At 39.5% G+C, this 23390-nt stretch overlaps 1 protein-coding gene across 1 annotated transcript; it reads right to left on the bottom strand.

Moving 5' to 3' along the window:
* Nucleotides 1-539: 539 nt before the first annotated feature.
* Nucleotides 540-23284, bottom strand: LOC137876560 (sodium/potassium/calcium exchanger 3). Its single transcript, XM_068716235.1, has 17 exons — nt 22828-23284; nt 16854-16961; nt 9772-9848; nt 9550-9624; nt 9351-9435; nt 8852-8955; nt 8697-8771; nt 8564-8589; nt 7255-7308; nt 6985-7127; nt 6699-6865; nt 6376-6613; nt 6021-6187; nt 4861-4975; nt 4628-4740; nt 4396-4461; nt 540-3789 (listed from the first exon to the last, which is right to left on the bottom strand). The coding sequence occupies exons 1-17, from the start codon at nt 22928-22930 to the stop codon at nt 3679-3681; spliced, it is 1827 nt and encodes a 608-aa protein (XP_068572336.1). The 5' UTR covers nt 22931-23284; the 3' UTR covers nt 540-3678.
* Nucleotides 23285-23390: the final 106 nt, after the last annotated feature.

The following is a 23390-nucleotide window of genomic DNA, read 5'->3' as shown; positions in this document are numbered from 1 at the left end:
TACTTCTTTTAAACTTTTTCAACATATACTATGGCTTCCTTAAAAAAAAAAGAAGACATTTTTGACATACTATACCTTCACTTTTTTTCGACAGACTATCCTATGTCTTTTTTAATTTTTCGAAGAACTATACTACGATTTCTTCATAACTTTTTCAAAATATGATTTTTAATGATTTTTTTTTCTAGATACCATACTATACAACAACCCTGTCTTGCAATTATGTAGCATTGATACAGTGGTCCAAGGAGTTATCACAAACTATGACTGTTTAGCTGTTCTATATTACATTTACTATTCATTGATTGCAAGTTAGTGTGTTGCTGATTAGTTACTTACTAGTAAGGATTTATGTGGCTATACATTCTTGAATTGTATAGAAAGTGTCTTAAAAAAGGCCATGTATTAAATGTTACTTCAGGATTAGATTAGATGCCTGTCATAGACTAAATGTACTTTTTCTAATCATTAGGTTTCAGGCAGCTCCATCCATTCACTATCACTGCAACCTACAGAAAATATCAGGTGAAAGAGATCAATTGTTATTGCACGTTATTTATTGGTCTCATGATACAACAGTCTTCTATGATCCAATACGACCTCAAAGCAATACATTTCAACTCTAAAACAGCCACTACCTCCTAACATCACAGCAGAATAAAGATAACATTCTTTGAATGCGTTGTGAAATCACAACAAGTACTGGAGTTCAACTGTTTGCTTTGGTGCTGTTGTGCCTCTCAGTTGCAATCACTAGCATATTGAGATTATTAGTAGATCTGAATACATGAGTTAACAGAAGAGACTACCGACAGCTGAGTGAAAGCACAAATTAGCATCACAAGCTGCTGTAAATCATCTCCTGGAAAAACACAATTAGTTAACAATGGTTGTGGATGTATAACAAGGATGAAGGTAGTGAGGACATGCAGACAGTCTCTACATCAGAGTGGCATTCTCTCACAGATGCAAAACAATGCTAAATTAAGTGCGCAAAAAAAAAAATATTTTCCGTCATTGTCAGCCTTTCTAAAGCGCAAATCCTCACATTTGAGGAGCTGCAAATTACAGATTTGCATGATCAAAGATTCAAACAATTAACTGATTAACAGATTAGTTCATTTATTTTCAACTGATCAACTAATCAATTATGCAACTAATAGTTTCAGCCTTTTTTTCCAGACAAGCAGTAGGGATGGAAAAAAGTTACCCACAAATGTCAAAGTGTAGCTTTTATGTTTAGGATACAGGCATTTATCGGATAATCATTACATTTCTTTTGGCTCAAAATTTCAACAGTGCATCCGTCGCACTAAAACCCCATTAAGATGCATCTAGTACAAAACCTTTTGGCATGACATTTGAGCAGATCTGATCAAATATGTTTAAATTAAACTTTACTTTTAAACCATAGCTGAAAGATGGACAAATTATGTAAACCAAAATTATGACAGATTATGTAGGGACAATTTAGAGGGTAAAGGAATGAATACTTGCTGTCATTTAAACTAAGTGGTATTTCTTCTATTCTAGCCATTCTTTAAAAAAAAATTCTAAAATTATGTTGTTCTTTTAAACTCAATTTAAACCTGTAAACGGGAGCTTAATTTTCTGCGTCTTCCCTTGCATGAATTAAGGTCGTCAATGAATCAATACTGAAATAAAAGATTTTAGTGCTGAAAAGATTTTAAGACAACTGCAATTGAATTCATAGCAAGTGCTAGCCTTCATATTCCACTAAACAAACTGACAACATATGCATTCATCCTGTTACAATAATTCACAAGTAGGCTTACATTATGTATTTTCTTTTAAAAATATCAAAAACGTCACAAAACTAGTCTCTGTCGGTAGTACATTATTGTAAAACTATGTTAATTATTCAACATTTACAAACAGTAAAAAGTGTTGTCAAGTAGACAATGATAATATTAATAATAATAATAATAATAATAATAATAATAATAATAATACAGCCATTTGGAAAAAAAGACAAAAAAAATTGCCCAGTTCCTTTTGGTGGAACATTTATTCTTGAATTCATCTAATTATCTGAATGTGTCCAAATTGTTGTGCTTTCTGAATGATCTTATAAAAAGGACAGAGGAGCAGCGTGTATATACCAATATAGAATATACAGCATTATTGCGATGCCACACACAAACAGATACAGTATGTGCATGTGTGAGTATATAATGTGCTGCTTCTGTCCTGATCCGAGTAAAAATGTTCCACCAAAGTTAAATTATCTCATAAAATGTACAAGAAACAATACAAACATCGATTGTCGTACCTAAGTGTGACGTATTACAACTAACCTGCAATCAAAGTCATCAAAGATTGTGACACTCATCGACGTACATTATATATATTATTCTAGAAATACTGTAACACTAATTTAATCTCTTTACATACATTAAGATGTACCAATACTTGCTTATAAGTAGTTAGGCAAAATATTGTCACAATAATGTGCATTTTCATATCAATGTTTATATTCTAAAAGTCTACTGACACATACATGTCCTTTATTGTAGGAGTAAAGTACCACACCATCTGTTCAGAGGTTCTTTGCTGTAATTTGCCGCCTGCTACATTTGAATGCATGTAAATATCTCCACACTTATGGTACAGGTTGTACATTCAAAACATACAAGGGTGTTCAAATCTAAGGCCAACAGACAATTTTTATCTGGTAATTTAAAAAAAAAAAAAAAAATATTGAACAATAGGTCCAAGCATGACATGGCAGAATAAAGTACCATTTGTTAACATCTGTGAAAAGTGCAGAGAAAAAAAGTTTTCAATCTTTTACCTAAAGCTGTTGAGATGGCCATACACTTTGAACACTCAGCATATTCCTTAAATCCTTGAGGTAAGTATATTTCTTTCTTCAAATTAAGACAATATCCAGTTTCACCACAAGCAACTATGGATTTCAGCCTTTTGTTACATATCCTGGTCTCTGACTTATTAACTAACTGTTTTTATTACTGTTGCCAGATATATACACTATTGAACACTCACCAACAGAAACCAATGGTTATATACTCCCTATATTAAATAATTTATGATTGCTGTGTTGTTGATGAAATCAACTAATTAATAACCCTGTGATTATTTCGCTGGGCTGCAGCAGCTTTCAGTGCATGAGAATTAAAAATATGATACATTTAAAAGATGAAAAGTGCTGCAGTGACAGCAAGCAAGACTCTTTTTCAAATTACAAATTTAAAATGCAAATGGCTTATTGCTTTAATGAAATAGTTATGACACATTAATTAAAAAAACTATAACCAATTATTAGAGAGCCATTTTTATGTTGGGGTCACTTCCTGTTTCATATTGTTATTAAAGGCCCACAAGCCTACTACTTCCATCTGCCATGTCATTAAATATTTTGGTAAGTCACCAAATTTGATACTTCAAAGACACTGCACTGTACAAAAAGAAAAAAAAATTGTGCTATTGATAAAAGACATTAGTGTGTGTGTGTGTTCGTGTAGTTGCATGTGTACAGTATCGCCCTAGTGAGTCCTACAGAGGTGTACAGAAACTCTCACAAGGAACACAACAATGCTGTCGCTCTTTTTTGGCTTCAGGAAAGAGGACGTGTGGTAGAAAGTCATCATGTACTCATCATGTTGTCCTGCAGGGTTGACTTTTGACCTTAAGGCCTCACATCTGCCCGAAGAGGATGGAGCAGAGCAGGAAGATGGCATAGAGAAACAACAGACCCAGACCCAGCCGGCGATCCAGCCTCCAGTGGTTCAGATGAACACACATCACCTGAAAGCAGAGAGACAGTGGTGAGGAAGAGCCGAAAAGATTCAGCTGGAATACAACTTTTTCTAAAGTTTTTTGTTTTGTAGAATGGGCAGTATGAGACAGCAGGATATTTATTATCAAGGTAGGTAGAGTTATTGTCAAACCATTAATTCTGTTTTGGAGAAATCTAAGAGTGGGCATGTAGTAGAGCCAGACTGATACAGGATTTTTGAGGACGATGTCAATATTTGAGGGTAAATAAATCCAGTAAATATACATCAAAACATACTGTTTTAATAACTATCCCTTAAACCTGCATTCATTACATTTTTGGTCACTTGCTTGTGCACAAAGCTATAAACAGCTCACCATGTGAAGAAGTACAGAAAAAACGTAAGATGAATTAAACGATTTATTAATTTCAATATCATTTTAGGCCTCAAATATAATAAATAATTTTAGAAAACTGTTTGTTTTTGGTTTTTCACACTGAACTAGAGACCTGGGAGACATGCAGATCAATCGTATGTCTTCAGGGTTTAATTCAGGTAGATTGTCTTTTTTTCCACACTCTGCTCTGCACAGTAACAGTTTACGGTGTCTTGAACTGAATTAAAGTTTCCTCACCGTCAGAAACACGGATGCCAGCAGCAGGACGACAGAATACACAAGTCCTTTATTATTTATGGAGACCTATAGTGGAAGAAACGCAAGTGTCAGAATTGTATGACCATTTAACAGAAGTGAGAGCCCAAAGTCTTGGTTTTTGATAGCCCTCTCAAACACATGCAGACATCAGTGAATCAGAGACAGAAGGAAAAAGAGATCGGTATTGTACTGAGATAAAGTGTATGCATACTGATGATCCGTGCTCCACCACAAGGGTACGCAAAGCCCAGGGGAAACCCAAACCCAGCAGGATGTCAAAGATATTGCTGCCTATGGAGTTAGACACCGCCATGTCCCCCATGCCTGAAAAGAGATGGGAAAAGTGACAGAGAAATGCTGAATTGAAGCACTTGCACCACAAAGAGAGAATAGTACATGGAGTTGGAGATTCAGAGAAACAACGTCTACGAGGCTTTTTTTTACCTTGTCGAGCTACAATCAGACTTGCCATGCAGTCTGGCACACTGGTCCCTGCTGCCAGGAAGGTTATACCCATGATGTAGTCTGGGATGTCTAGTGTGAAACTGATAATAGTGACCTGAAAGAAACATTAGGACACACCAGGGTCAAGTATACATAGAGGGACCATTTAAGGTGGTAAAAAAGTAACTGTCTGTCCTGTTAAACCTTTCCATTGACCTCTGTTTTGTAATTGATATACATCTATGCATACCAATGTAAAGAGTTCAAAGCACGCTGTTAACTATAACTGTATTGTTGTATTAGACCAACAGTAGGGCTGCATTGAATACCATTTTATTGGCTCTGGGGCTTTGGTAGTAACTAAGTAAGTCAACAAAGAATATTCAAAGCTTCGACCGGCGACTCAACTGCAGTGGTGCTCATGTCAAAGCAGCACAATTCCTCTGTCGCACACACTCAGAGGCTTCCTCCTTTTTTTTGCTAAAAATGTGTCATGAGTTCGCGAATGCTGTTTTCCTGTATTATGTGAATAGTGAACCCCCCCCCCCCCCCCCCCCCACACACACACACACACACACACACACACACACACACACACACACACACACGCACCTGTCTGCGCTCACTGTCTCCTCTCCTCATCCCTCTGTGTGTGCGAGAGTAGATGTACCTAAAAGTTACATTTGCGAGCCCTCTCTCTCCCAGAAGCTGCCATCTCTGCGCACTATGCACCACCTCTCCATTGGTGGTCGGCTGTAAGCCCTCGCGTAATGCAGCCTCCAGAGGCCTCCGCTCTGCCCTTTTGGCCCGGGCCCCTCATTGATTGCGATCCGACATACAAAACAGCAAGCTCTGGCTTGGCTCGTCTCCATGCCATGACTCGGGAAGGAAGGACTTAGCCAGATAATTCTCTGTTCTCGGCTAAAAGTGTCTTTCGGTTAAATTAAAGGCATTAACTTTTAAGGATTCCTTTATTCTAATTGTGTTTTATGCATGTTTTTTATCACGAGGAGTTAATAAAATACAAATACCTACACAGTGAACAAAGATCCTAATAGTCAAATATTTGGGTCCAGCTTTAACCAACAGCCACTTAAAGTATTTTTTTGTCATTTCTGCTTTTTTATTTGTCGTTTCAGAATTGAAGATCACGGTCTTACCATCCACACCATGAGGTAGGAGAAGATAGCAATCCACAGGGTCGAGGCCGCAAAGGTGACCATGAACCAGCGGTGCCAGCGTGGCAGAATACAATTAGGCACAGTGCAGTAGAGCACGAGGCCCAGAGGCCATTTGATCACCCACTTTACCCGCGCACAGCAGCTACCTGTGAGGAGCAGGAAGTCAGTCAGGAGGGCACATGGTAGTCAAGACATCAAGAAATTCAAGGACCTTTGTCAACCAGGGATTAGCTTCAACATCAAAAAGAAAACAATCAACAAAAACATTATAAAATCATTGCAGGTCTTACTTGCACTTCACAGCTGTTAACAGTTAGTGCTGGATCTTCCTCACCTGGTATGCGCACAGGGCTGAAAATCCCATTGTCGTCCCCCTCCTCTTCCTCTGTCTGGACCACCTCGACTCCAGGCTTGTCTCCTGGCTCTGTGTCTCCTATCCCAGGTCCCCTGCCTCCGTTCTCCAGACTGCAGGAGCCCGTCCTCTTCAGGCTGTTACTGGTTGATCCCCCTCGTGACCCCGGGCCGGCCTCGCCATCCCGCTGATTCTTCGAGCTCTGGATCAGCCTCTGTCTCTATGAGAGGAGAACAGAACATTTTTGTTTTTGTGTTAAAGCTCGGAGAAAATTGTGATATGTGCGTTATATGTGCATCAAATACCTCACTGATGAGCATGCGTCCTGCCATGGAGAGCCTGGTGCGGGGAGAGAAGTGGGGGGTAATCATGATACGCAGGCCAGCGTCAGAGAAGGACAGTTTGTGGGGGTTGAGGATGAGAAGCTCATCCACCATGATGACTGGAGGAGCTTCCTGACCATGGGCTTGGCCTGTGAAAAAGTTGTTGTCGATCAAACACATGACAAACAACTTTCCGTTTATATACGACACAGTGAGAGAACAGACCCACAGAAGGGAAGAAGAGAAGACCATTCAAACATCTTCTGACCTTTGTTAAGAAGCACCAGGGAGGTGTTGCAAGCAGAGCCATCCTCTCCCATCTTGTTGTCTCTGTGATTCTCTGATCCGAGGCAGCACGGCCCGGAGCTCCTGAGCTGACGCGTCACAAATGCCAGAAGCTGGGAGTTGAACCTGCAACCAAACAAACAGATATCATTTGCTTACATTCATATATACCATAAATACGGTTTGTCCTCTGTAAGAATTCAGACAGTGTGGAGTGTGGAGAGATGACTGTTTAGTCTTTTGGTAAACTTACTTCATGATTATAATGTAGATTCCATACATAGTCATGAGAAGCAGCGACTCCCACCTGCGCAGCAAGTCATATAGTTGTGTTAGTCTGGTGTTTGCACTGTAAGTGAATTTCAAATATAGCAGATACTAAAGCAAGTTAACTTTTAGTCTTTCTTTAATCATACTGTAATAGCAAGGTGAGTCAGTAATGATTTACATCAATAACATTTTTAAATATAATTAATTTAAAAATATTTAATCTTTAAATTTCAGAGTATAACATTTGTTATATATATTATAAAAGAAACCAATAAATTCACTGTTAAAATAATGAAATATATCTTTAATTGCCAGTTCTGTCAGTCAAATCTAAGCCTGGATAGACACTAGATGACCACTGCTGGGATACAAATCTTACAAAGTATATTCAGAAGGACAGTGGTGAGGTGAAATACGCCGGGACAGCTTGGCACCCTGCGATTCAATTAACAGCCTGCCATATATCACTGATGAATCCACACCTTCAACCCACATTAAAGCCATGAATAAATCTGCCCTTTCATTAAAACCACTGACACATACAACAGTAGAGGGACATCTTTTTTTAACAAAAGGCCTCAGGTTGACTGATGGGAAAACATTCAGTACAGAGTGGAGGCTTCTAGCAGAACTTCACCTGCTTCCAAGGTGCACTGAAAAGGGAAAAGGTCTGAAAAGGGGAAAAAGCCAGCAATTCTTGTAGTATATAGAACAACTTTACTATTTAGATCAAAGCGTTTTGGCTTGTGGCCTTCATCAGGGTCAGGGTTAAATATTCAGGACAGGAAGCTAAGAATGCATCAACCACACCAAATGAGCCTGTTAAGAAGGAAAAGCTACACAGAAGAAATTAATCTAACAGCTAAGCTCCAAATCACTGATCATGTATGTGATGACAGTTACCTCACACAAACGAAACAAATTAAAAGTCATTATTTTTTTGAACACTTTTAAATTGCTTGTTCCTCATCACCTCAGCCGACTCTGAAATGAGCTGACTCGAAATACATATTCAGACGTTATTGTTATTGTCAAGTACAAATCAAGACCCAAATCGATTTAACATGTTCCACAATCACTGATTGTTGAACTCGTTGACACCCTAATCTACCATGATTGTAATAACAGTCATTTGAGGGGGAGATTGTTGACACCAATCAGAGCTTGAGGGGGCCGAGATTAATTTGCAGATCTGTGTCGGTATGAATACAGATGCCCGCTGCAGAAGTGCTCCTTGTGAAGTGTGATCATATGACAAGTACACAAACAGAACTCAAGGTACGTGGACTCACCAGACAACTGTGGCATCATAGATAACCTAAAGAGGGGGGAAATGTATTCTTCAAAACACAATGTGGAGGTGTAGAAGATTTACACACAATAACTGATTATTTTGACTCAAAAGCACCAACCAGCAAATCTCACCATGATGAGAGCCAGTACAGAGAGGATGTAGTAGGAGGAATCTCTAAAAAGCGACCACCACGTCAAAACCACCGTCTGTGGAGAAAAGTTATAAATGTCAGTGTTCCTTCACTCAGGAGCAACTGCGTGCAAGATATTGTACATGTTTTTCCTACCTGGCCTGCAAAGATCCCACACAGGCCAATGATGACCAGGATGTTGAAGACAGCAGAGCCAACAATTGTGCCGACTCCAACGTCTCCTTTGGTGATGAAAACACCTGAGGGTGGGTGACACAGAGAGACAGATGGGAGGAGAGGAAGTCAAACCTGTGCATTTGGTATCTGGCTTTGTTTTGAACTCAGATTAGATAAAATCCACTCAGTCTGTCGTCTCCTATCTCATCTCCAAGTTTTTTTAATTACACATAGAAACACACGCTATCCAGCTCTGTATTTAGAGTTCATTAGTCACTAATCTCTAAGATCTATAAGGAAAATCCTTCTTAAGGTTGTAAATTAGACTCTGCTGACATCTCCTGGATGACTTTGGCACTGCACAGGCAGTGAATGTGTTCAAATGTTATATGTTAAAATGTTATGAAAACTAATTTTGGCACGCTTTTCTCAAAACTGCCACGACTGGTACTTGGTCGTGATTGGCGGAGCTACTAACCTATGAGAGAGGTAAAAAGCTCCGGAGCAGAGCTGCCTGCCGCCATAAATGTCGCCCCAGCCACATCTTCACTGAGCTGCAGGTTCTGAAAGACAAAAACAAAACAAAAAGCTCAGAATAAAATGAGAATAATATTCAAATATGAATCTACTAAACTAAGAAAATTATATCTGATGGCAGGTTGGTGCCATTTTCTCACCTCGGATATTTTCTCAAGGGAAGGGACAAAGTAGTCGTCACAGACAATGGCCAGAGCGTAGAACATGTAGATGGCCTAGACAGCACAGTTGAGCACAGATAAGAGAATGGAGGTACACATGCATACCCTGCCTTTTAATAAAATAAATTAGTTATGTAGGTCTTGGTCTGTAATACATGTTGGCTTCTGCAGATTTCAGGCGACATCATGTGACATACTCACACAGAGTGCATGCAGACAAACAGCCCCCTTCTTCCTCTGCTCCTTGGTAAAGATGTCCTCTGGAAACTCGTGGATGGCTGTGGAGGGATAGACATGATAGATGAACAGTTATTTTTCTAAGTTGATTTCTTTTTCCACTCAAAAACAGCCTGCAAGCTGCAAACGAAATTAAATATTTTTACCAAATTAAATGATTTGACCAACTTCCTTCTGATGTACAGCTTATTCTTCTAATAATTACCATATTTCATTATATCCATTCATTTTAAAATAAATTAAAAGACATAAAGAACAGAAGTCATGATTTCAAATTTGTGTCATCTTCCTGTGTCTTCATTTTAGACACCATTTCTTTCAGACGTGGTACAACCCACAATAACATCATGTAGACACTGTTTGTCTTGCACTGAAGAGTGAGACAGGAAGTGAAACTGGCAGCTGCTTCCTGTCCTTCCTCGAGTTTAAAATAAAAAAATAGAAACTGTTAATGACAGCCTAGCTTCCCTCTATTCCCTTGACGTTTCTACAGAAAGCCTTGAGTGTGGTGCAGCTCCAATTCACAACTCGAGCTGAGCTGGTTGAATTCAAACTGCTAGGGAGCATTGAGCTATTAATAGCTCTTCTGCTGTGTGAGACAACGGTGGGTCGGCAAGCACACAATAAGCACAGTGCAGCCGTCATGATGCATGGAAACTGAACAACAGACAGCATGGATTAAGAGAGGGTCCCTTGCGATCGGGGATATGAGATTTGATCCTTGACCCTCCAGTGTCAGAGTGTGAGAGGAGGAGGCCACATGGTCCCGAGGAGAGGACAGTAATTATGTTCAGTTTGAAAATGTAAATGTTTGTGAAGTAATGTTTACACATTTGTGTCTGTGGCAGAGTGCAGCACTGCCTGCCTGGATGCTTGTTGTGCCATGAAATGCTTCTTGTGCATCATTTTCAAGGACCAGAGTTGAAGTGAGTTTTTCTGACGGTTGGTAGTGTCTTTGTTTTCTTCCCTCTTAGGAGGACAAAGCCTATTTTCTCCGTGCCAGCTGTTATTCCAGGACAGGGCTCGTCTGCTAAATCACAGAGGCTTAGCATGCAAACTTTGTCATCCTATCGCACGAAAGAGGCAGCCAGAATGCAAAGCTGTACTGTATGCGTCTTCTCAAGCTGCCTGTCAAGCTAGTCAGCTGTTGGACATCTGTGCTCTCTCTGTGGCTTTGTTTCTTTCACCTTTCTTCTTTGCTCTCAGCCCTGGGAGCCTTCCAGTCTCCTTTCTGCCCCAAAACATAAACTCTCAGGTTATTCTGTCGGTAGAAACCGAGGGCTGCAACATGTACCTCAGATGGATGCTTTGAGGAGTTGCTCTGGTGAAGGCAGTTGCTATGGCGACACTCTCCCTGGGGGCAGCTTTTCTTTTCTTTTCTTTTTTTTGATGGGTGGCAGTAGGAAGCCAAAGGCAAGGCAATTGCCTGAACAGTAAGAAAGGGGGAGGTGAATATGTGTTTCCCATGGTTAGGGTTTATGAAAAATGAAAAAAGGAGAAGTGACAGCAGCTCTTGCCTGTAATGTCTAAAAATATGTATTTTTCCTTACAAACCCTCAGGAGACGTCTGAGAGAGTGCGGGAGGGGGAAGAATAGCATAGAGATACACAGCATGTCTCAGCTTACTGGTCTACTGAAGGCAAATGGACAGGAATGTCTCTTGCCGAAACTCTTATGGCGTGATTTCACAACGCAACACCAACAATTGAATCAGCACAATGATTGCACATCTGCAACTTCCCAAATCTGGGATTTAAGCCAGATGTGCCATCAGCTTGATGAAATCAGTAGTTTTGTAATCAGAGGTCGAGCTGCATCGATGTGCTGTTACTCTGACAACACGAGTGCCTCGGTACTCAGACCTCTAACATCACTTCTCTCTGTGCTTGGTGTCTTTCTAATGCCAGAATCATAAAACGCTCCCACAACTCTTTCACCTCTGATCCAGTTATGTGTGTCACAGTCTTCACAGCAGCTCACATATCTTTGTTTCCTTCCTACACAAGCTGAAGGGCTCTGAAAACTGATCATCCACAAGTGTAAATGGCTCCACACATTTCTTCAACCTTTGCACATTTATTGCACATAAACTGCAGCTATAAAACACAAAGGACATCACAGACGGAGTGAAGCTTTAATAAACCGTTTGCATCATTGATCTATGTTACCAATCAATGAAAGACACATTATAAATGAAACACCTATTTGTAAACATGTACAGATAAGTTCAAACTCTATTCATCTAAAACAGATCCTTAAATTTAACATAATATTGAGGCTGTAAGATGATTTCTTCAAACTTCAGCAAAGGCAACACTTAGATCTAGTCAGCTTCCAGGTTACATGTGAAGTGACAAACTGTCAGTAATAAGAAGCTGTGATAGGAGAGAAGACCTCTTCACAGACTAAACTAAAGGATAACAACATTCTTTTTGGAAGATACAGTTTTATGTGACATCTAAATTAGTTAGTGTGTGTTTAAGGTGCTTAAGGCTCCATTATGGGCCCTCATGATTAAAGCAGAGCCAAAACTAAGATGTTTAGAGCAATGGATCAGCGGTCTACTCTTGAAAGATGGAGATCTGAATTGGACCATCGTTTGGAGGTCTTTAAGGTTCATCAACAACACATTGTTATAATTCAAAGTATTAAATAGACTTCACCCCCGCAATAATGAATGAAATGGCTCTCACTGGAAAGTGCATGAAATGCAAATGTCAAAAAGGCATCATGATGCATACAGAACTATCAACTGTGTACACATGTACTAATGGGAAGTTTGGTATTTAAACGTAAAGTGGATTTAGGTTAAATTATATTTACATGAAATGCTGCTCAACAGTTAACCAAGCAGACCCAGACAGCACTGGATGTTTGGCAAAAATATTTTTTCTCCTCTTTTTTTTTTTTTTTTCTTTGTCAAAAATATCAATGAATAAAACATAATTCTTGTGCGTCATGAATTTACTAGTCATTCTGTTGTGATATCTGACACTTAATGATGGCTTTACTTATTGTATCCTTGTTAACTAGCATGTATGTTAGATTCATGCTGACTGTAAAGCAACAAAAAGACAGCGATGAATTATAACAGAAAATAACTGTGATGGAAAAAAGGACACTGAACAACTATTTTAAATATTAACTCCACAGCATTATAAAAGCCAGGAGGCACATGTTAAAATGAGACACTGTTTGTCAAGAAGCAAAGCGTAAGTTTATCCCTAATGCATCTGCTATTAGCCTAACAAACTGAGTGTCTGACTCTGCTATATAAAAGTTTATTAGCTTTTAGTTGACTCCACTATGGCATTTATAGCAATCATAAAACACTGTTGTCTATTTCAAACTGAAGCAAGGCATTAACCATCCTGGTTTATTTTGGTGTCCTTTTGATCACATGATAATGACAGATAATAATTTTAGTCTTAAGTCTCAGTAGCAGATACAGCGTTATTAATTCAATCAAAAAGGGCACAGTTTTCTATCTTAAAAAAAAAAAAAAAAGTAAAATCTGTAGATGATGCACTGTTATGATTGCTGGGTGCTTCACAGAGAACAGATCCTTTCTTATATGTGTATTTTATCCGAGGTCCAGATCAATAGAGCCAGTGCAGCAGATAATTTCTTCAAATAATAGGTTAATTAAGGCCGAGCAAATACAGAAGGCACAAGAAGTGAAATCTCCACTAAGTGAGAGCAGTGCGGATGTGAGTCAACCTGCTGCAGGGGGCTCCAGTGGAGCTGAATGAAGGGGCAGTGGGCGGTGCAGAGTAATGTTATCGATCTGGGAGTCTGTAGGGGTCCTGGAGTCAAGCTTCGGTATCGATGTATCATATATGCGCGCGCGCGCACACACACACACACACACACACACACACACACACACACACACACACACACACACACACACACACACACACACACACACACACACACACACACACACACACACACACACACACACACACTTTTCATGAGGAATCAAAGAATAAATAGTTCATCCAGGTGTTTAATGTAAATTCAATTATGCATTTGTTCTTTGATTTGCTTTCCTTTGAGGCGGTTTAAATGCAACTATGATGAAACGATAGCAGGGCTTCAAACCGCACCAACCACCTCGCCCATCAATACAAACACTAAACATCATGTTACACCGGTGTGACTGAGGTGATCATACAACAGACATCCATCATATTCTCCATCAACTCCTTGAGTGAAGAAAAGAAACAATAAGTCAGAGGAAGCAGCTAAATATCTTCTCTTTAGTGACAATCAAGACTTTTAAGAGCAGTGTTATGATAAGCCTCACACTCAGCCTTATTGTGGACGGAGAGTGAAAAAGATCCAACAGAATTTTGATTCAACTTTTCCAACAGCATCCATAATCTGATTGTCCTGATAAAAGACCAAGACCATTTGAAGACAATTCCTGTAAGATTATCTGCTTCTCTTTCTCAACTCTTTCCCCAAAACCATGGCTGTGGAAAAATACTATTCTCAGCCGACTGTCGCTTGCCAAAATAAACAACACAACAAGCCTCGACGACACACACAGCATGAGCCATTTACTTCATTTACATAATTTATATTCACCCCCAACCCCTCTCCTCACGGTCTATTTTTAGTTCTTTGGAGTTTTAATGCTCGAAAGACTTGAAAGAATTGTCTGGGTTTCAAAATGTTGCATTCAGTTGCCTAGCAACAACAGTCTCTGGCGCTTTTCAGCTGAAGGCGGGTCACACCGTCTCCATCTTGTTAAGCAGCGGAGGGATGAAAAGAGAGAAAGACAGCCTGGACGTTACTGTACAATCCCCAAGATAATATCCCCCGAGGCCCAGGGCAGGCTTTTTAATCACACTACAGATTATGCAATCACTGTCAGGCGGCCCGCTGAGGAAGAGGGCGGCAACCTGAGCCTGGAGCCGCGCTCACTGCTGTGTCGTATACTACCTGTCCAGCCCTTTGTTCGCCTGCAGTGTATTACTACAGTGAGGTATCCACCCGCAGTACGCTTGTGTCTTTGTAAGCGATAATGAGGGAGATCTGTTTGCAGCCAGGAACTCAATAAAGTTTAAGTGTGTTATCGGGTAGCACAACACAAATTGCTGAATCTGTTGCAAATGGAGCACTGGTACAGAGAGACACAGTCTCATTTTCTCTCTCAAGGGTGGAATAAAATAAAATCACTTCTAATGCAATGTCATGAAAGAGGACAAGCAGTGACAATGAGGAGCTTGTAATGTGTGAATTTACTCCAAGTGCCAGACCAATTGTCAGAGTCCGTGTTTGTGAACCTGTCAGATGTAAGCTCTCCAAATATATAACCATTGAATAACTTGTTTTAACACTGAGCTGTGGAATCATTGTTCCAGATAAGATTATCAGGAGCTAGAACTGTTCATCATATACCTATTAAAGAGAAAAAAAAAAAATTAACAAAGGCTTAGAGATTTGATGATAAGAAGTTAATGAAGTCAAGGCTACACCTCTAAAATAAATAAACAATTCTATGTACTATTTAGTAAAACTACTTTTAAGTCAAACCTTTCAGAACAGCCAGTGCCAGATGAACGTTATGCAAACATTTTGCAAATGAAACATGATGCCCTGACATGATGATCTTTCCCCAAATGCTGTGACAAACAACATACTGTATATTTGAAAAGTACTTACAAGTCTCTACGAGTTATACTTTGTTGTGCTCTCAGTCATATCACGAAAGCCTGTTTCACATGTTGATTTTTAAAAAGAATAAAATCATTCATTGTGTGCAGGTTTTTTTTTTTTAACTTGCACCTATATTTAAGATGGTATTTAGGGTTGCTGGGTGTGCTCTGGACAGGTCATTTGCATGGTATATTATTAGCAAAACTTGATTTGCATAAATGTCTATGAGAATACAATAACTGTGCAGTTGGCATACAATACAACGTTGTGACTGACAGCCTATCATTAGCTCCACCACGGAGTAAATGCAAATGATGTGAAGATACAGAATTGTAGTTTGTTAGTAAGGCAAAAGATATTGTATTGTGCAGCTGTGTTATTTTATCTGTGCTATTCTCCTCACACAACAATAAAAACATTTCCTCTCCGATCTGAATTTTTACTAATAACAATGTCAGCTTTGATGAATGCGGCTCATGTCAGCCAGCGAGCTAATCAGCCTGGGAACCAGAGAAAAAGAGGTCTCATTATAGCTGTCGATCGGCTGCATGTCTCAGCAATAATAAGGAGCCGTTTGAATCTGTGCAGGCTATTCAGGGTGCAACCAGACTCAGGGAGCAACGGAAGGTAACGTGGCGCCTGCTAAAGACAGACTACCTTAGAAAATCTAATCTGACTTTCACTCTGGCAGCCTCCTCTTGTGCGCTCCGGCTGTCTCCTTGAGTCTGTCGGTGCGCAAGCTTGACACCGACTACACACTCCTGACAACTGACACAATGTCGCATGACCTTTCAGTTCACCTGCAGGGGAGGGGCAGAAATCTCTGGTACACACCGCCTTTCTTGATTACCTACATACACCACACACATGCACATGTTAACGCCGCTAAACTTCTTTGGACTCCCTACATTTTCAAAACACAAAGTGTCCAAATTATCTCATTCACCAATGCAAACCATGCAGCTATCATGGTCTTGTGTTTGTAATTAGTAAACTAGTAATTAGTTTGTAATTACTCATTTAGGCATGGGTAATAGGATGATATTATGTACTGTCGGGTGTTTCAATTATTTTGTCCACCCAATTATTATTAAACTGTATAATGCAATACAGTTCAACGGCACCACAAACTATATCCTCCAAAACAACCAAATACAAAATGAATCATTAGATAAAACAGACATTCTCAGTTTTCTTAATGTTGAGAAAATGTAAAATATCACAACACATCAGTTTCTTCACACACTGTGATAGAAGATGTTATCCATATCGCCCCCCTACACTGAATGATAAGTGTCGCAGACAGTCTCGGAGCGTTTGCTGGTCTGAACTAGAGGAACAGACGGCATTTATCCAGGTAAAGAAGAGTGACTCACCTGCTCGAGGCTGATCCACGCTCTGGTTGTCTGACTTCTCCTCCATCAGCCGGCGAGTCCATCGCAGCTCCCCACCGTTCACGCCTGGCCGAAACCCAGAATCTGTCTCTGTTACAAAACAACACCAGAGTCATTTTAGTGCAAAGACGACCTCACACAGTCCAAGACCTACCCCTCTGTGCTGTGATTTATGGACAGACTATGGTTCTCATTATTAGCTATTCTTCAGTTTGCTTAATTGTTTAGTCAATAAAATGTAGAGCTGAAATGATCAGTTGATTAAACAAGAACAATCTTTGTCTATATTAAAGAAAAACTGTCATAACTAGACATCAAATTTGTCTTTAGTGAACAGATTTTCACTATTTTCCCAAAGATTAATCAATTATTCAATACAATAAGATGCAGAACTAATAAAACATAAAAAACATGAAAAAAGTCCATCACAGTTTCAAGAGGTTTTGTCTTATGTATAAAACCCCAAAAGCAGTAAATCCTCAAATGTCAGAAATTGGAAGACTTTTTTTTTTGTTTAAAATCATTAATAGTTTTTTACAGCCATTAGCTGTTTGCAATTACAAAACTTAAAAATATTTTCAAAGAACCTCTAACTGAAGTTTAATAAATAAAGTATCTATTTCATAGTAATTGTCTCCAAAGTGTACTTGTGTCAAACGACAGCTCAACAGACTGTAGTTTCATGTCTCTGGCTCGAGGAGATAGCAGCACGTTCAGGGATTCATTCCCTGCTGCCGTCAGCTGTCCCAAGCCATCAACACTGAAATCTTTATGGTGTGTATTTCAGCTCTGTATTTCATTCCTCAATAGCTATTCTCTGTGTGGGTTTCAGTATTTACTACGCCGACAGACGAGGAACTCCCCACAGATATATCTGACTCATCTCTCCTACAGGGAAAAAACCCACCACCACCCACAGAGATCTTTCCACTACTGCAGAGAAGATAGTGAGTCGGTTATTATTACACTTTGTACTACAAACTGTCCTTTTATTTACAAGGCAGCATGGTGTCTGTGTCTGATGCATTTTCTGATTGCCAGGCAATGGAGAGTCTCTTTGTACTTTTCAGCTCAATGAGCCCATTTCACGAGGGCAGCGGTCATGGCTGAGAGCAGACGTGAAGGCTTTCATGTCGAGGCATCAAGAGGAGCTCGACTCGTATGAAATTCAAATGGGTTTCTGCCACAGATGGCTCAGCACCATTTTCCCACCTATAACTCGGAGAAATCTCTAGCACCTAAACCCCATCGTGTCTCATTAGAAAAAGGAGAGATGGATGGATAAAAACTGGATGCTGATTCTAGTTCTTTTACAGATTCAGATTTTATTAACTCAAGTCAAGCTTATCGAACAACATGTAAATTAAAACAGACAATTGCTGAAATGGTCTGTTGATTATAAGTAAATGATAGAAAATCAATCTGCAACAACTTGGACATCTGATTAATTGTATAAGTACATTGTCTGGTTACAGCTTCTCATATGAAGTTTCGCAGTGTATTTTCTGTTTCCTTGTAATTGATTGGGTTAAGGATTGTTCGCAAACAAAAACATTGTGACAAAAACATGGCAACTCCTGAGCCAGTTGAGAGCTGTTGAGAGCCAATTGAAATGCTCTCAATCTCGTGTCTTGCACTTTTTAAAAATACTTTAAAGTCCTTATTCTCCATGCTTGCCTGTTTATATTAAATCTTAATGTGATACTCGTCTCCCAGACGACTGTCATTGTGAAAGTTAGATCGACTCTCTTGATTCCTTTCCAAGCCTTTTTATCTCTAGGGTTCCAGGCAGTGTTTAGCTAAGATAGTAAGCCACATAGGTCTTGGCTTCTGTCGTCTTGATCAGTATGATCAACAATATTTGTAAATGACCTAAAAAATGACCTAAAAGCCTAATTTTTAAAACCAATTTCATAAAAGTGCATTAAGGCGGACCGTCGCTGCTGAAAAAAAAATGCATTCAGTTACAAAAATGTGTTTAAAATGGACATACAGATCACAAGCTCACACACCGTCTTCACTCTGACCCTGAGCCTTGCATTGAAGTTGCTAAAATTTTGGTGATCTATGGTGTTTAAGCTAACTTTACTGTAACTGTTCCTCTAGATAAGACTGTCTGCTAAAGGCCTAAAATGTAAACATAACGGAAAGAGGTTACAGAAAGATCAGTGATGAAGCTGATGAAACATGAAATGTGTAGTTTGTATGGAAATATCTTAATCCTGCCGTCACATGCCTCAACATAAACACGTTGGTTGAGTACAGCATGGTAAGTGTAAATACCATCATTCATTCCTCTCTCTCTACACAACAGCATAATTATGCAGACTGTGGGGAACCTCCAAGCCACATGCTTATTTTGTGACATTTATGATTTTGTTTTTGTTGTAAGGCAGTAAATAATTAAAAATGCAAGAATTCATCTTGTTGCAACACATGATGAACAGAGATCAAATGGTGTCACTGCTGTAAATCATTATACAGCACGAGGCCTAGAAGACTAACTTCATTTAAAATATGAACGTCTTAAACCGTACACCATCATCTGCTCTCCTCAGAAAGGACAAACCAGAGTTGCCTCCCTCTTTAGCAGAAACAAGACATTTGATCCCGTCAATAACACATCGACTGGAAAGACCGGCTTCCTGAGGTCTTACCCCAAACACCGCCTCCACAGGACAGGACTGCAGTCGGTGTTAGGAAATGTCTCGGACCGTAAAATCCTCAATAGTGGCAATGCGGATAAGCATTTGTTGCCTCTGAAACCTAAGTCTATGGATATTACTTTATAAAAAATAATATTTGTATTTCAGCCTGACACTCTGAGCTCCCTTTCCATGTAGATAACACTGCAGTCCTCCACTTTGACATTCAGACGGAACATTTAGGAAGTGTCATGTTGCAGCTAATGAAAATTTGATTTGGTCTTAAAATGGAGCTAAACCACAGTTCTATAAATATCTTGACTGTATGTCGATGTAAATATGTACATGTAATGTATTTATCTGGATTGCCATGTAATAATAAGTGCTACAATTGACACAAGCTCTCCCATGGGGATAATAATATACGATCCACTTCCTACTTTGTACGGTTCTTAATTATTTAGTGACAATTTCCCTTTCTGGAAACAGCTACTATGTCTTCATTCAACACTACAACTTTCATGTAACCAATTTCCCAATTATTGTGGCGGCATTACAATTTTGTCTTAGTAGAAAAATGAGTCAAATTGATGAAATGTGTCGTCTACCCAGGGTCAGAAATATTCTAATTCTACAAAAAGTGACTTTACAAGCAACTATGATAAAAAATATTGCATTACTAATACGTCACATGACAACTAGCATGTGAAACCTACAGAGAATAATCCCCTAACGCTGCTGTTCCCCTCAACTCTACGGACCATTTTAGCGCGTTTAAGTTTAAGCTAGTTTATTTGTTTTCCAGCCCACAATTTGTCGTAACAGACAGCACCTAAAAGGAGAGTGATTATTAGACTGATATTCATCACGAGGACAAAACTATGACTCCAAAGGATGCTATTCTGATGTTGCTTTGTTGGATGTGTACATAAGCAACAGTTTATATACACGATAGCTATCAACTTTAAAAGATGGCATGTCCGTTTATTTCCACAGCCCCCAGGGGACCCAAAAAAATAATTTATTGCAGGTTCATCAACTGCTTAACTGTTCAAAAGCTAGTCGTTTTTTGCTGTAATGGAAACTGTTGTGTGAGCCACACAATTATCAAACCTTTTCAATCAACACTGAACTTAAGTCTGTCCAGTGTGTTTTCAGACATAACATGGGACACACAGGGGATCATTATGTGTCAGCTGTTAGACGCACTGCTGCTGTGATTTATAAATGTTTGTAAAGGAATCCACCACCTGCATGTGCAGACGAGGGACAGCTCTGTTGGATATAAAACGTTGTCTAGTGAGGCTTGAAATGTTCAGTTAGGAATCAATTCCCCACGTTTGCAAACATGGAAAATAGTTGGTCATCTTCAGCAAAGAAATTTGTTGAATGTATTAATTGTTTGTTGCCTCTGCAAAATCGTTCTTCCTGGAGACTATTCCCTTTACAACTCCATAATATACGTTTTTCATCAAGCTGGTAGCATTATTGTAAAATATTTTTCTGATATCCAAACCAATGTTTTTGTCAGAATTAGAATGATATTGATACAGACTGTTGGATAAGCACATCCAGAAATGGTTGTACTAGCAGTGGTATTCAGGATTCTACAGTATGTGTGATATTTTCCAAGCATTGCGAGAGTAACCTGCCTGTGGCCATTACAAACAGCAGACCACATGCCTTGCACCGTGCTTTTATATGGTTTAAGTTGAGCGGCCTTGATCTCAGTTAAAAAAATCCTCTTCTGGTTGTTGGCACACACTCATAATTTAAAGGTGAAGTATAAATATTAATGACATGGCTCATTCACCAGGACACTCTTTCATGGAGGAGCGGACTGCAACACTAAGGGTAAAACCTAAATGTAAATCAAACACTCCTGTTTTTACCCCTGAAACAAAGTTTACTCATTCATATTGGTATAATGCACACAGGATTAGAGAGAATGCCGCTGTCAGTGCTGAAGCTGCTGATGAGTGTGTGTGTGTGTGTGTGTGTGTGTGTGTGTGTGTGTGTGTGTGTGTGTGTGTGTGTGTGTCCACATCAGCAAAGGTGATGAGAGGATAATGAGCGAGGGGGAGATTGCTTTTAGGTGCACTGCTGCAAATGAGACATTGCAAAATCTATCGAAAAACCACACTCTAGCTATTTATGGATACTGATGTGACTGGGAACGGTAAATAATGCAATAGAGGTTGATGATTTTAACATTTTAAATGACAGTAACTGTAAACAATCAAAGACAAATACAATAAGTGTATCTACATTTAACCACAACTTATTTAGGCAAATGAAAAACACATCCTGAGCAACAGTGACAACCTCGGAAAAGGCAGAAATTAAAAACTATTAAGAGATGCATCATATTCTGCTGAAATTAGGATGACATAACCATGGTCAATCTGCAATAACCCATAACTGAACTGATCCCCAGTGATTGGATTTATACATGCCACAACCTCTGTCTGCTTTATGTAATCAACAAACTGTCACCTTCCTGCATCGTAAGCTGGGAGACGGTGAGCAGAACATGTTGAAAACTACTAAACTAAGATTTAAATATTTACAACAGCGATTCAGCTGTCTGACATGCAGCACTGTCTGTTTACTTTAAAGACAATATTTTGCCTTAAAAATGGCACATGGCTGGACAGTAATTATAATCAACTTATACAACTGCATTCTTTCTTCAGGCAATTTAAATGTTATAATAATGTCTATTTTAACTCTGCTTGTTTTTGATGGAGAATGCAGCACCTGTCTACAGCAGAATTTATAAACCAGCATACACTGCATATATGTAATATTCATATTTTGATCCACATAAAAATAGACTTTTAGATCCATGGATAAGAGGGGGGGGAAGGAAAAGTATATTGGATCTTTGCTCCAAATGAAGATAAAGTATTACATACATGCTCTGAATACCGGGATTATGCAGCATTTTCTACTAGTTAGCTCATTATTGAGACAATAATGGATTTATATGGATCTGTTTTGTAATGTGCTAGAGTAAAATTTTACCATTTCCTTTCGATTGGATCTTTTTATGTTTTTATTCTAAATCTAACTTTAGGTCTAGCACCAATCTAAAATGTGGGCTCTATATAGCTGCATTCCAAACGTCTATAAAATGTCCACAAATGTCTATAAATTCATACAAAAATCAACTGATGTATATTGTGCACACATAGTGTGCACAATATACATCTTATTTTCCAGTGTGAATCTAAGAATGTCCATAGGACTGTAATGATTGTGCAGGCACGCAGGCGCGTGCAGTCTGTGTGTCTATATTAAGGTCTCACCTGGTGCCTGGATGACCTGTGAGAGCCAAATGACGGCAACCAGCCCGACTCCACAGCAGCAGAACCGCTGGAAGGGCCGCCGGTGCCTCGCTGCTGCTCTCATTCTTCAGACGGCCGCATTTCCACCAAAAACATCTGTTGCTCTCTTCCTGACACTTGTTTCACACTTTCTCTGCAAACAAACAGCTCCAGCAGCAGCAAACGCCAAGTCTGCCAAGTTGTGTCAAAAAATACAGAAAATCCCCTCAAGCCTGGTTTCCCTCTCCAAGACTCAGAGCAGACGCTGCGCTGGCTCACTCCGCCAAACCTCCGGGTCGAACATAGCGAGTGAACGCGTTAAAAAAAAGCTTTCTGCGTTCATGTGAACGGTCTGAAAGGTCGACAGCAGATCCCACAGTGAGGCGCAGCAACAGGAGGCGACATGCTCTGAGCTCCGTGAGCCTTCACTCTCTCTCACTCTCTCTCTCTCCGCTCACTGTAGTTCAAATATGTGGCCACCAGGCGGCGACAAACTCGGGACTCTTTTTCTCTGAGGAAATGGGACAGACATGCCCTTTTGAGCT

Source organism: Cebidichthys violaceus, unplaced genomic scaffold, assembly GCF_023349555.1.
Source record: "Cebidichthys violaceus isolate CVI_PGR_0920_01 unplaced genomic scaffold, fCebVio1.0.p SCAF_20, whole genome shotgun sequence".
In the NCBI taxonomy this organism is placed as follows: Eukaryota; Metazoa; Chordata; class Actinopteri; order Perciformes; family Stichaeidae; genus Cebidichthys; species Cebidichthys violaceus.
Note: the sequence above shows the minus strand (reverse complement) of the source record. Positions and strands in the feature narration are given on the sequence as shown.

Excerpts from the sequence above, each read along its gene's own strand:
- LOC137876560 (XM_068716235.1), bottom strand. The coding sequence starts at position 22,930 with ATGAGAGCAGCAGCGAGGCACCGGCGGCCCTTCCAGCGGTTCTGCTGC. Across the intron at positions 9,849-16,853 it reads CGTGGATCAGCCTCGAGCAG|CCATCCACGAGTTTCCAGAG; the intron begins GTGAGTCACTCT and ends ATCCCTCCACAG. Across the intron at positions 4,741-4,860 it reads TCTGATTGTAGCTCGACAAG|GCATGGGGGACATGGCGGTG; the intron begins GTAAAAAAAAGC and ends ATCTCTTTTCAG.